Source organism: Cyclopterus lumpus, chromosome 22 (assembly GCF_009769545.1).
Source record: "Cyclopterus lumpus isolate fCycLum1 chromosome 22, fCycLum1.pri, whole genome shotgun sequence".
Classification (NCBI taxonomy): Eukaryota; Metazoa; Chordata; class Actinopteri; order Perciformes; family Cyclopteridae; genus Cyclopterus; species Cyclopterus lumpus.
In genome coordinates, this window is record NC_046987.1 from 5,080,073 (window position 1) to 5,094,592 (window position 14,520).

Consider the following 14,520-nt stretch of genomic DNA (forward strand, 5'->3'; position numbering starts at 1 on the left):
ACAATGGTTTACCCGGTCCAAGCCGCCTCGTCGGTTTCACTGTGTCACTCACCGGCAAAAGCTCACCCCAAATCCTCTCCCCTGGAGTCCCACAATGCCTTGCAAAGCGTTTTCCTTTGTGTGCCATTGTAAATGGGACCAGCCGACTGACAAAGTCAAGGTACTAAATCTCCCCTGAGCAGTTAGCGCTATGGATTACATAAAAGATTGTTACATAAGGCCTTAATCTGCACGGTGGTAGGTAGATATACTGTAAATCCCCCGACTCACAGGTACACACGGTGGATTCATCTGTCTCGGCTAATGTTTTTGTCTTTGTGTGTAATGGAACGTGTTGTTCAGGTGGATTCCAAGGTTTGGACGTTTGTTGTGATTATATTCTGTTGACATGCAAAGGCTGCCAGCAACAGTCAGTCTATAGTCTCTAGAAAAGGAGTTGCCAAGCTTACCATTTGGATTGGAAGAGCCCGGTCATGCTTTTTGCTCTCTGCCTACGTGGCATTGTTCCGCTACTGGAGCACTAAGCTGTCCCTGTCATTTTCTGCACACAGACATTTTGTCTTTATTTATTTTTTTAGCCCGTGACCATTTGCAAAAGCAGAATTGCATTTTAATGTCCACCACCATTTAAATCTTGCACAGAGCAGCATACAAACAAACGAACGACCACAGAACGTCATTAAATGATAAACTAATCAAAGCAACCACGTTTTTTTAGAAGGAAATGGGTGTGTTTAGTTTGTCCCCTAAAAAATAAAAAAATTATGTTATACATCAAAATACACAGAGATACACATTTTGGAAAACGATAGATACGCATATTGCACACACACAAACACACACACACACACACACACACTCTCTCTCTCTCTCCAGCTGCTGAACCACAGCTCTCCCAACACATCACAGACTCACTCCCACTCAGATCAGCAGGAATGTGGCACAGAGCCGACCTCTCAAACGAGCCGGACTGAGAGCACATTGGGCTGTGTGTGAATGGATATTTGCATTAATGTTTAATGCAAAGTGGGGGTGGCCCTCAAGCTCAACCAGGTGCAGCAGGAAAGCCATCGAGTTGGTAAACTTTTTCAGATAGAGACCAACGTAACCCGTGAAAAGGGTGCAAAGCGTTGACACTGAAACCGTCGAAAAGCAGATCGTCCGCCGCGCTCCGTCGCGTCGTTCCATTGGGCCTCGTGTCAAGCGATGGCAGGCAACGTAACCTGGAAGACAGAAGAAAAGAAATGGCAGTTTTGTTATGTAGATCAGCAATATACACACACCTTATGAGTGAAACATAACTCGCTGCTTCCTTTCGGTAAACCAGCTCAGGCGACGGGAGACCGTGGAATTGAAACCACTGCATGGAGACGTAACTCATCTGAGCTCCACCGGCCCAACGGTGTTATGTGTAATTGCTCCATTATAATCCACCCACTATTCTCTAACCATCACCGAGTATAGTTTTATAGATCTACAACAAACAAAACCAAACCAAACACAGGATGTGGAGAGGGCCAAATGCATTTTCATTTTTTTTAAGGGGTGGGGAGCTTCCCTTGGCTGCAATCTGAAACCTCGCCGCTAGAGGTCGTCATATCCAACACACTGACCCCTTTATATCGTCATGTTGTTTCAATATTACAGTAGTCTGTCGTCCCTGCAATTCGATATGGAATTATGGGCAAGCGTTTACCATATCGAGTGAGTATGTTTTCAGATCAGACACTTAAAAAACAACCACTGAGTAAACGTGTCGCAAAGCAGGCAGAGGGCAGTGTGGGAAACCCACTTTACGCTGAAGAGGTGTCGATGGGCAAACTGTTGAGAGGCAACAGAGATGATTTGCTGCTAGTGGCTGTCCTCTCTGTAGTGGTGATGGGGGTTCGGGGGGGGGGGGGTTGTGGTGGGGGTGTGGGGGGGGGTTATCACACGGGATAAGGCGCAAGAGTCCGATTTCACGGAGGAAGAGAGAGACTGCTGTTATGAAGAGGAGGCTTGAAGGACTGACTGATATTGTGTGTGTGTGTGTGTGTGTGCGCGCGTGCGTGTGTGGTAGAGAGAGAGCGAACGAGCATACACCGGTGAAAACAAAAGAGGAAGGAAAGATGGCAGGTCAAGAGACGGGACAGATTTATAGAGTACCATTTCAGTTTTTAAAAGCCTGCCCGCATTACATTAACTCGAGTGATTACAGGGGGAGTGGGGAGGCGTTGCGGTAAATCATGTCCACTTCCAAACAGAGGCGGCTCTTTCTTGATGGATTGTGTTTGTTAGCTCAGCCTCGTGCAGAAGGCATGCGACGTTGCCAAGATGTTTGCAAACAGGGGGGGGGGGGGGGGGGGGGGGGGGAGGCCCCGGGGGGTCGGCGCCGACGCCTCCGTGTTCGAGCATCACAGCTCAGCGGTTGTTTGTGCTAATTCCTGGATTTGATTTGTGGCTTCATGTCGCCGTAGCCTCTGAGAGACTGTCATGCCGCCTCTTAAATAACGGGTTCTTTGCTCCAACCGTGATTCACGGCGAAGATGTCAAAACTGCCACAGCCAGCTGAAAATGTCTGCCATCAAGTCACAAATGTTCACACTCTCCCATGGTATGCAGTTTAACCGGCACACACACACACACACACACGCACACACACGCACGCACGCACACAGAGAACTACAAGTATGTGAAAGTCAATATTCTAAATGAATGAGAGCACAAGAGGGAGGAGATGTGTAGGCGGTGCAGGGAGGGAATTTATCGTCCGGAACATTGCTTCTCCAACACAAGAGACCGAAATAGCCCACTTGTTTGCGCGCTCTTTTGCAGGAGTAACATGTCTCATGTGCACAAAGCAGAATATGCACGGTATTTATTCAAGTGCCTAACGATCCTTGAACCGCAAACACTCGACAAGGGGAGCTTCAAAACGATTCTCAATGAGTTTGAAAGCATGTACTCTTATATCAGTTACAACAATGCATGTTTGCTTTTGGTTTTTCTCCTTTGGTCTTTCTTTTGGTCAGTGAAATGCGTCCAGTCACACGACGCTCTCGTCTCCATGTTCGTCTCCCGCAGCCGCCGAACATCAAGGAACGAGCGTCTCTGATCCCTCTGAAGCGCGTGTAGCTGTCACTCTTTAGGCGTGGGGGGTGGGCTCCCTCTTCTTCTATGATGGGGGGAGACAAAAAGACACTACTGGGGGCCCCCAGGGTGAGTAGGTGGGTAGGTGGGGGGTGGGGTGGGGGGGTGGGGGTAAGCCAAATAGTATAGCTGACAAAACAAAGGGGGTGTACAAAGCAGCTAGTGAATGAAACAATGATCTCCAAATCACTGGTTTGGAAGAAATTCCACAAGTAGACAAGCATCCCCATCAGAACTCAAAAGCTGCACACTGACGTGACGACTTGGTTTCATAATAATAATAATCTAGCTGCCAATGCTGCAATGTAAACACCGCTGTTGCAACAGAGAAAACACAAGACATTTGGGATAACTGTCTATTTTCTTTTCTTTTTTTAAACCACAGTGCGCTTGCTGTAATTGTGTTGCCTGGTTACAGAGCAGAGAGCAGGAGGACGCTGTTATTTTTTAAGGAAAAGGAAAATGACCTCTTTCTGATCTTCAAGCAGCTCTATCAAATGTCAAAAGATTGCAAGAGAAAACAAAAACAAGTTTTGGGTGTGAAACTGAGTGTTTGCTGGAGCCCTGCAGAGTGGACATTATGGAGCAGGGCAGAGGGCACATTGTGTCACTTGAGATCCACCTGCTTGTGTTCCACATGTTACCCACTTGAGGAAGACACCGCTCTCTCTCTCTCTCTCTCTCTCTCTCTCTCTCTCTCTCTCTCTCTCTCTCTCTCTCTCTCCCTTTTGCAGCTGCAGGTGAATGATCGGTGAGCAGAGTGGCTGCAGTGACTCAAGCCCCGCCCCCCTGCTCTCTTTGACCCTCTGGTGCAAGAAAACAAGAACTAATAATTGACCTCACGCAGTAACATTCTCTAAAAAAAATTTTTTTAAATCTCCCTCATATTCTCTCTTAATTTGAAACTGAAAAGAAGTCTGTGTGCGGCGAACATTCTCAGCCATGCAAAGTCTGCCTCAGAAGTGCCTAATTAACGAGGGGTCCCCCTTGATTGGGGCGGATCGTTTCTCATTAGCGCAGGTAACGCCCCCCCACCCCCCCCAGAAAGGCCATACTGGGTTAGGTGTGGTGCCGTGTGCAAACGCTCTGGCACGGGCCCAAGAACTGGAGCGAGGTGAGCAAAGCGAACACGTGATCTTCTAGAGCAGCGTGGCCGCTATTTAGAAGCCGAACACACCCAATATCATCCAAGGGTATCGTCGTCTTTATGTGAGATCGATGGAGCTGTTTTTATTATCTTGGTAAAAGAGCTCGTAAAATGTTCTCTCACCTCAGAGAGGAGCGGAAAAGAAGAAATCAGCGGGCTTCTCTCTTCTGTGTGCGTGACCGAACATGTTTTTTCTTTCTTTCTTTCTTTCAACACAATGTAGGTGTCACAGCCTGTCTCCCACCCACACCCACACCCACATCACGCTTCCATATTCCCACGGGCTTCCTTCATTGCCCTTTTTTATATAGATGCACGTTCCTTCCCACGCTGAGGGAAATATTCATCACTTTAATTTCACTGTGTTGCGTTAGTCATCTGCGGTTATCAGCTGACTGGTTTCATTGAGTTTACAGCGACGGAGTCATGGGAGCTTTGTCCACATAATTATATAATACATGTGTATATATATATATATATATATATATATATATACAAAAGAAAAAAAAATATATATACATTTAATATATATATATATACATTTATATATATATACATTTATATATATATATATATATATATATATATATATATATATATATACATAGATACATTTATATAAATGTTTATATATATTAAATGTGTATACTGTATATATATATATATATATATATATTTTTAATGTTCCTTGTTAAAGGTAGAAGAGGACACAATGACATTTAATATTCCCCATTCAGGAGTATAATTTTTGTTTGTTTTGTTTATCGTTCATTCTTACATTTGCTTGCTGGGTAATTTGCAAAAAAACAGAAAAAAGTGAAAGCTCTGTAGTGAGGAACAGCTAGTTTAGAGCAAAGCGCACAGCAGGCATTGAACACCAGCCAAAAGCATATGGCTTCGGTGTGCAGTGTGTGTGTGTATGTGTGTGTGTGTGTGTGTGAGTGTGATTTAACTTCATAATGTAACCACAGTCATGGCCCAGTGTTTGTGGTAATGGCTCAGTCAATGGAGAAACTACAGTAGTTTGCTGATAGGATCACCTCTTGTTCACAAGAGCGGGCTTTGAAAGTTTCTCTCTTTTGATGAATGTTTCATACTGTATGTGCATGAAATATCAAACTAGCCAGTTCATTAAATGCACACACACACACACACACACACACACACACACACACACACACACACACACACACACACACACACACACGCACGTTAGTTGTCTAAGATTGGCTGTAAAACTGCTCAATGCCTCGGTCGATTCCGATCTTGCTCGGCGCGTGCTTTGATGATGTAACGAAACAAACGCCGCTACATCATGGTCAAAACGCTTTGAAGTCGACGAAGGGCTCCGATGAGCTCTGGGATCGGTTATGTGGCTCCAACGTCGGGTTCCGGGACTGTGCACATGGGTATTTTTAACCCGTTGCGCTGGAAACCGTTACCGTCACCGGAGACGCAGCGCGAGCTAAAGGAGTGGACGGATGTGTTCTGGTTTCTACTTTGTCATTCTGGAGCAAAAACTATCCCTATTATGATGTTGTGGAATGATTGTTATTTCATAATTCTCTCATGGTGTAAAAATGAAGAAGACTGAGAAAAGCCTACATGAAATGGGGGGGGGGGGTGCTAAAAACTGCAAAAACTATATCAAAAACATCTGTTTACAGGCACGTGTAGAGTCCCATCATTTTTTAATTGGTGAAGTTGAGCAAAGACGCACGTGTTCGGGAAGTCGACTGGTCCAATGAGACTCTGAGTTGTGAGGACGTTTTTAAACAGATGTTTTAATGTTTTTAAATCCCCGTTTACTTCATTTCATCAAGTCTTTATATATAATTGTTTCGTTTTTTGGATCCAACCGAGGCTTCCTCAAGAACTCCAGGTAGACCCGGCATGAGTAATTGATATAAAAAAGAATCATTTTTGTGGGCGAGTTATCCCAGTTTATAAATAGCAAATTGCAACGAGTGAGAATCACGATCCAATGGGGGGGCTCTAAGTCTGACTTTACGGGGTCGCTTCCATACAAAATGTATTTATGCCTTGATACACATGCAGAATCATCCATTTACAGCTCAGCACATACGACTATCGCTGGATTACTCTGATACTGGCGGGGGGGAAGCTTTAAAAAGTGTCTTACAAACCTAATTTCCTTTAATGAGACCCAAATTAGAGGGACAAATATGATTATGACTAACTTTGCATGCACCGGTCCCCCCCTCACCCCCCCCCCCCCCCCCCCCCCCCCCCCTCTTTGGAAACCTCCTGCTCTATAAGGCTCTGCTGAAGCAGCTGTCTCACATTGACATAGATAAGAGGTCTGCTGGAAGCCATCGGGAAAAAGAACAACTACCAAGAATCCCAGAGTGTGCCGCGAGTGTGTCTCCAGATCAAAACTCAAGGATCTCTCAGTGGAAACATGTGGATATATATATATATATATATATATATATATATATATATATATATATATATATATATATGCGTGAAGCGGGAATCCGTCTCGCATAAATAATTAAATTAGCGCTGCCATCATTAAGTCGGACACCCTGTGGCCACGAGCTATTTCATGGAGCGTAGCAAACGAGACCGGGGAACTTCTAGCAACTTAAAGGAGTCCCTCTGTTTCTGGGAATGAGTCATGTTTATGCGTTATTTGTGAATAATGGGCTGCCTGGTACTAGGTGTTGCTGTGTGTTTGGGGTGCACAGCTGGTGCAGCAAAGCCTCAAAGAGAGAGAGAGAGAGGAAGTGCAATTGCAGTGTACAAAAATCATTTTCTTTAATGAGCGTCGGGGGAAGCCCAGTTGACATCTTCATTGTTACCGAGCAACCCTTTCTTCCCCTGGATAATGCTTTCAGACTGAAGCCGTGTGTTCCATTTCTTTGATTCAAAAAGAAGGAAAAAAGCTATCTGGTGTTCACCTTCAGAGACAGCACAGCACTTGATCTCACTCTCAATCGCTACTGGGGGAGGTGGGGGTGGGGGGGGGGTGTCTAAGGTGCTGTCAGAAGGCATTCCTGTGATGCTGTTTCAGGGGCCGGTGTTTGGCGTAGCTGGTGTTTCATCACATGCCAGCGGTTCGCTGTCTCTGCTCATTGCAGTGTTTACTGCGGAGTTCAAGATCCTGAGCGAACGGTTCACCGTGACCTATATTCAGCTAAAGGAAGACGTTTAAAAGGAAACTTCCCTTTTCCAGTGCTTGTGCCTAAACCAACCCTGAAATGTGACCCCTGCATTTGACCCATCGTCAGCACTATGAGCAGTGATGTGCTGTAAAGCTCCCGGGGAGCAACTTGGGGCTCAGTGCCTTGCTCAAGGACACTTTGACATGTTGTTTGAGGACAACTTCAGTTTGGGGTAGCTGGTCTGGCTCAGCCAGTGTTTTTGAGGGCTGTATACGTCAGAAAACATTCAACAACACAGTCAGATCCGGCAGATCAAAGTAGCTTTTATCGGTATGGGCGTCTTAAAGAGACAGTAGCCAAAACGGAGCGTGTGACAGACAATGTATGAACATGAAAGCATGTAAACATATTCTAGCAGAAACCCGAAATACAAGTATGAACCTGAGAATTAACATGATAAGACCCCTTTAAATTAATAAAGGTCCCCCCCCCATTATTGTCGTCGCTTGATAAGATGGCCTCTTCCTGCGATGAAGACTACGCTGCCATCCAGCTCAGTGACGGCGAGAGAGGAGAATAGAAGTGAGTTTTGCTCTTCCTGCAGAGAAAAGGTTGCACTATTAGAGGTCTGGAGTCAATGTTTACAGCTGAATCAAATCCCCTGCTTTGAAAAAAAAAGACATTATGACGAATGCAGAAAGCCTCTTAGAAACCACTCATTCCCCCCCCCCCCCCCCTCCAACCAGCACAGTAGGTGGCATATCAACATGAACACTTGAAATCTGCCTCCCTCTATTTAACCCTGGTTAACCTTGGATGCTGGAAGAACTTGACGTCTCTATTAATGCGGATGAGACACGTATGAGTTATTTACTGTCACCGGACCGTTTTAAAGATTGTTTTAATTGGAGAAGTGGAGGTCACCGCCTCGCCTCTGTCGGTACACGTCTCTAGTGTGTGTGTGTGTGTGTGTGTGTGTGTGTGTGTGTGTGTGTCTCGCATGTTTGTTTTTTTTGGTGGAGGTTGGGCGACGTGCGTGGAATTCTGCGAGGGTCTTAATGAAAGTGCTTAGCGGACACGTGGGCTCCTCTGATGGAAATCAATGCGGCCTTTTGTCGGGCGGATAGCGAGGGCAGCCAATTCCGGGGGCCTCAGCTGGCAGACTTTGACGAGCGTTTAATGACGCGTCACTGCGCCGGACGGGCGATCAATTTATTTAGGCAGTAATGTATGTATCCCAAGGTAAATCTTTAATTAAGGGGGCGGGGCGGGCAAGAAAAGGAAAAGGGGACGATGGCGATGCAGAGCGCAAAAAGGAGTGTGAAAATCCAACGGCGCTGGCGGGCGGCTGGCTTTGTGCTCCACCCGTGTTTGTTGAACTGGGTCTTCATATAGCATATCAGAAACATGCGTTTGACCCGCAAAAGTACCAGAATCCATAAGATTCCAGCTCCATCAGTTGTCTTTTCTTGGCCCTAACAGATCCCCGACCTGTACACTCAGCCCACGCCCCCCCGCCCCTTTTTTCAGGGGTAATTGCCTTTATTTCTGGACCATTGCACCAGCGTGAAACAGAGCCCCCGAGCGCCACATACATCTCGTATAGTGCTGTAGTGCTCCTTCCTTTTGCAAGAAGTCCTGCGTGGCTCTCCCTCGTGTGTCGGTGCCTGATATCTATATATCTATATTTCTTTATGGATTTTGCAGGAACCGTCCATTTCGATCTCACTCATAACAAAAACAAACGTGAGACATTTTGAGTGATTTGAGAGTCAAAAAGAGAGAGAGCCTGAAAGAGAGAGAGAGCGAGAGAGAGAGATGTACGTTTGCGTGCCGCCATGTTTCAGTGACAGGTCGAGTCAAGCCTCATTGATGAATCCACTAAGCGTTTGTTTCGGGACAGAATTTGACTGTTCACTGAGCTGAGTTAACTCTCCTCTGTGGTGGTGAATTGCACTTGAACTGCTGGCTGTTTGTGCACAGTATGTGTGTTTGTCACGCTCACACTTAAGTGGATGACGGGGCTGCCAGAAATGCGGTTTTCCATGAGTATGTTTTGAACATTATTCCCGTTGAGGGTTTTTCAATGGCCAACTAAACCAAAATGAATGATTTGTTAATGGCAACACATTAAACAACGGAAGACAGTTTAAATAAAGATGCACCTCACCCTATTTAATACAAATTAGCTCAGATTCACTCCACCTGCTAGACTTATTTAACCCACCCATGTCTGATTTATGGAATTGGCACAACACACCGAAGGGAGCTATGATTTGAGTGCATAATTAAGATTCAGCTGTGGGAACAAGAATCTCCTCATCAGTCGGTCTCCTTATTAGTTGTATTCTGTTTGACATCCTTAAAGATTAAGATTAAAGAATAATTAAAAGAAAGTGGACAAGCATCCATAACATTGTTCTTTAATGAAAAAAAGTAGCATAATATCACTGATTGGCCAGATTGAAGCCGAAGACGTCAACCAACTTTCTCGGCAGTGAGATCCACCAAATTCACTTTTGCCGGGTTGGCAAGGTAACCTTGACGTCCTCCTTTCCAGCAGCATCCTCAAGCTCTTTCTGGTGCCCTCTTAGGGGTTACCAACCTCCTCCCAGTTGCAGATGTCCAAGAATAGCATCACCAGGAGACACATCCTGCTCAGTCTGATCTCCTCCAGGCTGTTCGCATTCATCGTTTCTACTTAAAACCTACAAAAAGTAATGTACTGTAATTCCTATACCTCACGTAATCGCGAGCCAGGACGTCAAGGGCTTCGTCTAAGGAAGTCCGGTGACGTAGTATGAAGAGCGACAAAGTCCCGAAGGGAGGAGGATGTCGGGGTGAGTGGGTGGGTCAAATGCGCACAGGGCTTTCACCCAGGAGGCCGATGTTTGTGTCCCGTGTGGAACCAAGTAAGGGGTTATCTTTTGCATAAATGTTACTGAACAAATGTGGTCATTTTAACACAAACCACGAATACCCTTAATCCAACCAAATAGTTTCATTTCCTAAACTTAATCAAATACTCACAGGACTTTTCCCCCAAGAGACCGCTGTTGGTGTCAACAGTCATTCTATCGTACTTTTGTTATATAACTTTGGAACTCAACTAACGCCACGTATATCGGTTAAGCAAGGAATGGACTTATTTTATTCCAAACCACAATCTTTACTTACAGCTAACCAAATAGTTGTTGCTTTAACATTACAGGGGCTAGCGCAGGGACACTGATCGCTCCAAGGGACGACAAATTGAGAACTTTCCTTCAGATATCATAAGAACCGTTGTATGAAGATACGTTGAACCTGTAAGAGTGAGCTAATGCAAAGACTCATTTTCACAGCTCTTATACAGAAAGTGGGGTTTGGAACTTAGATCGACTGGCAAATAAAGAGCTCTATGCTGAGGCTCATTCCAGCCGCAGGCCTTCTTGACCTGTTGATACGTGGACATAATTGACAACATTCCCGCACGAGGCCTCTCCTGTGATAGCCACTCAGGCAGCCAGCTTGTCCAAACCCCGGCTGTCAGCCAGTCACAACGCAATCCACCTCTCAGCGGCCTGCCCCGTAGCGACAGCTGTTGACCCCAAAACTCTCTGTAGGGGTCGGGGTCGACTCCGCTCGTCTGGCCATCAATGGGGGAAGCGAAGAGTCTCGACAGCATGTGGTGATGGCCACCTTTTTGGAAGGGCGAAACGAAGGGCAGAACTCTGTCCTTCCATGAGCTGCAGACTAATTGAAAGCACCTCATTTAAAGCCAGGAGAATGGGCGACTCTGTACTACTGCACATTACGCTTTTAAAACATTTCTTCAGTTGGACCAATTGCTAATCATTGATATACTTGTCTCTTGACGCGGCAATGCATTAATTCTGTTCTCATCCAGAGATATATCTGCAGAGACGTGTCGATTTGATGTCACATTATCCACTCCTGTTGCCGGGGGAACAAAAATGACTTCACATAGCTGAACGCACTGATATTGCGCTTGACCCTTCTTCCATCTCGTGTACAAATCGCTTTGCTCTCAGCCGATCCATCAACGCTGAAAAGACACAGACACGAGCTGTAAACGCTGAGATGTAATTTCACGTCCCAGTTTATTAAAAGCATAGCACAGCCATTTTTTTGCAAAGATAAAGGGATTTTATTTCAAACAAGGTACACATGCATTCTTCTTCCCACCTGGAAGGATCTCGTGTTAGGCATTAATAGCATAGAATATACATGTATCTGTTATGCGAGTCGACATCTTATAATGCATTTCTTCTTTGACCAAAACCAAAGAGTTCCAGAAAGCTAGTGTTTTTAAGTTGAGGCTCATTTAAAGGATTTATGCTGGCGTCTCCTTTCCAGGCAGTGGTGGATTGCTCTGTAACTGTGTGCTAATTACCCATGGACTAAGGACAAAGTGAGAACGATAGCGTTTGTGTGCGCTCGTACGTGATGGCAGCACGGGGAGATGGACCGGGGGGGGGGGGGGGGTAAACGAGTACAGATGGGTACAGAAGTAAAAGAGAAAGTTGTTGCGTCTCCTTTACAGTAACGGATTTCTGTTCGATCGTGTCGTAGAAGGTGAAGAAGGAGTCAAGCAAACTTGTCTTCATCATTATGCAGAGCATATCGATATCCAATGACCAATTCATAAGGGCCCTGGGACTTTACTTTTTAAACTCCTCAAGTTCATTGTGTCACTGCTCGTGTTCTCCAGCTATTAATCTGCAGCACCAGTACTGTGAATGTCTCTTGACTTCCAAATTGATTTGAAGAGGAGTGATTAGTGAGTTGGACTACCGCATAAATGGGACCTCAGTCAACCCGTCTTCACTCCCATTGCGTCAAATACCGAGGCTTGGTCAGCGGCCCTTGGTTTGATAACGCACCCTTTAATGTCTTTATGTGACTCTCAGGATTTCAATTAACTCCAATGGAAGCCCATCCACAACATTATTAGCTGCTCAGACCAACCAACATGGTATGGAGAGCGAAGAGGACCCCATAGGCCAGAGGTCTGGCTGGATGGCTAGTTCAGATTGTCTCCCTAACATGGAGTTGTTTTAAATTTTCTTCACTTGGCGCCATGTACAAAAGTTATGAATGTAATTATCTTACCTAACAAACCATTAAATCTTCCAAAAACTAACCTGGTACTTTTATTGTCTGGAAAACCCCAAAACGAACTTACTCTAACTTAAAAATGAATAAAACGTCCTGTGCTTCTGCGAAACGTTCTCTGAAAATGAGATGTGGGTTTTCTGTTTTTCCGCAGGTGAACCGCTGGCTGGCAGAGCTGCTGCTGGCGTTCCTAGGGGGTACTGGAGCTTCTCCTGGGTGGCCGAGGACGACCTGAGCTTTCCCAGCGACTCCGTGCCCATGTCAGGTGAGTTGAGACATGTCAGCTCTCCTCAGGCAGATGGACAGGCTAAGGCGCGTCTGTCCTCTAAAGATCCTTTGCCCCCAATTGGCCGTGACACCTGGCATCGGCTCTCTATCAGTACACATAAACATCTCTGTCCAGCCTGCCCTCTACCGTCCACACCGACGCCATCACAAAACTGGGCTTCTGTTGATCAGCGTCTCTGTGGCCCACTCAAGGACCCAGAAAAATAGCAACGCCTAGTAACCGTGACAAAAACATCTGGAACCTGCCAGTGCTTACGGAATAAGTCATAATTAATGTCTTTGGGGAACCGGGCTGGTTGCAGTGGTGAAAGCATTCAAATACATCAGATCAAATACAAGTTTGAGAAAATAGAAATAGAAAATAAACATTACTCTCTCCCTTTCCTTTCATTTTTACATATGTACTGTATATTCACAAATCTCCCACAATTAACCTGCTCTTTTATATGGAAATGTCCCCACTGCGGAATTAAAAGGATTATCTTATTTTATACATTTTACACAAATATGTAATCTACTGTATGACAAATGTGTTTGTAATGCACGAGGAGAAACCCAGTTAATACAAAGTCAAGCAGAGTACTCCATTTTGAATAATTGAGATATCCAATGTGCTTTTATAAAAAATAAGAAAATATGAAGTAAGAAGCAATTTAAAATGATGGAAAAGTTTGACCAAAACATTAAACAGTAATTCACAATAATTAAAGTTTCCTTTAAAAAATAGATCTAGGCATTAAGAACCAATTTCTCATGTGATAACTTTTTCTCATAATCATTCATGCCGCTGAAGCATGTAAGAACCACAAGAATAGATATAGCTTATTTAATCAACTTTAAAAGCCGAACGTAAAGTGAGAGAGGGAGAGGAAGAGCAAAAACATTAATATTCTATAACTAAGGTGTGGACTGCAGATGAGTTACCTACAAAGGATATCATCACGGATTCACTGTAAAATTACAACATTCAGGGTTTATTGCCTTTTTTAAAATATGCATCCTAATTTATAGAATCCTTGACAGCATCGGAGAATAGTCACTCTGATGTGCATCCCTGTTAAGAGAATATTAAGTCTAAAAACCTTATTTATACTAAGAACAGATGTACTCATGTGGATGATGTGATTGTATTGGATGTTCCCTCACAGTTCACTAATCTGAATCGACTGTCAGCCGCTGGTGCAGCGACATGTCACAGATACGATCACAAGCACTTTACTGCGGCTAGTAAAATAAATATATTGTAAAGACTTTTGCTCAGCTTGTAAAAATATATACATTGTAACAGTTTATAAAGAAATGGAGCCGCAGCCTCCTGCATTAGATCCTGCTTATTCTGAGGCTTCCATGCATGGTGCCGGCTTTAATCAGCAGGGTTCAAGCCTGTCAAACATCATCATCGCACATGTATAGGCAAGCACATTGTGGATCAGTGAGACCGGGCGATGAAGCAAAAACATTTACTTTTCCTGTTTTGGTGACTGGTAAACTCATAGCCTATTTGCATATTTACTGCCGTTGAATTTGATGGATTTATTGTTTAAGTGCCAATAATTAGCGAGCTAGCGCACCCCACGGCCTGTCCGTATCACCCCCCTGCCTCTAGGAATCTAATTTAGCTGTCGGAGAGCTTTCTGTAGTTGATTGACAGATGGACCGTTTCCACCCAGCCCTGTCGCTGGCCACCAGCCCGCTGTTCGGCTCGTT

At 44.8% G+C, this 14,520-nt stretch overlaps 1 protein-coding gene across 1 annotated transcript in view; it reads left to right on the forward strand.

Moving 5' to 3' along the window:
• The window catches only part of alk (ALK receptor tyrosine kinase), a 308,750-nt gene that overhangs the window by 96,832 nt on the left and 197,398 nt on the right, over positions 1 to 14,520 (forward strand). Inside the window, exon 2 of the mRNA XM_034525145.1 lies at positions 12,680 to 12,790. Within this exon, the coding sequence (XP_034381036.1) occupies positions 12,680 to 12,790 (111 nt within the window). The remainder of the gene's footprint in view (positions 1 to 12,679; positions 12,791 to 14,520) is intronic.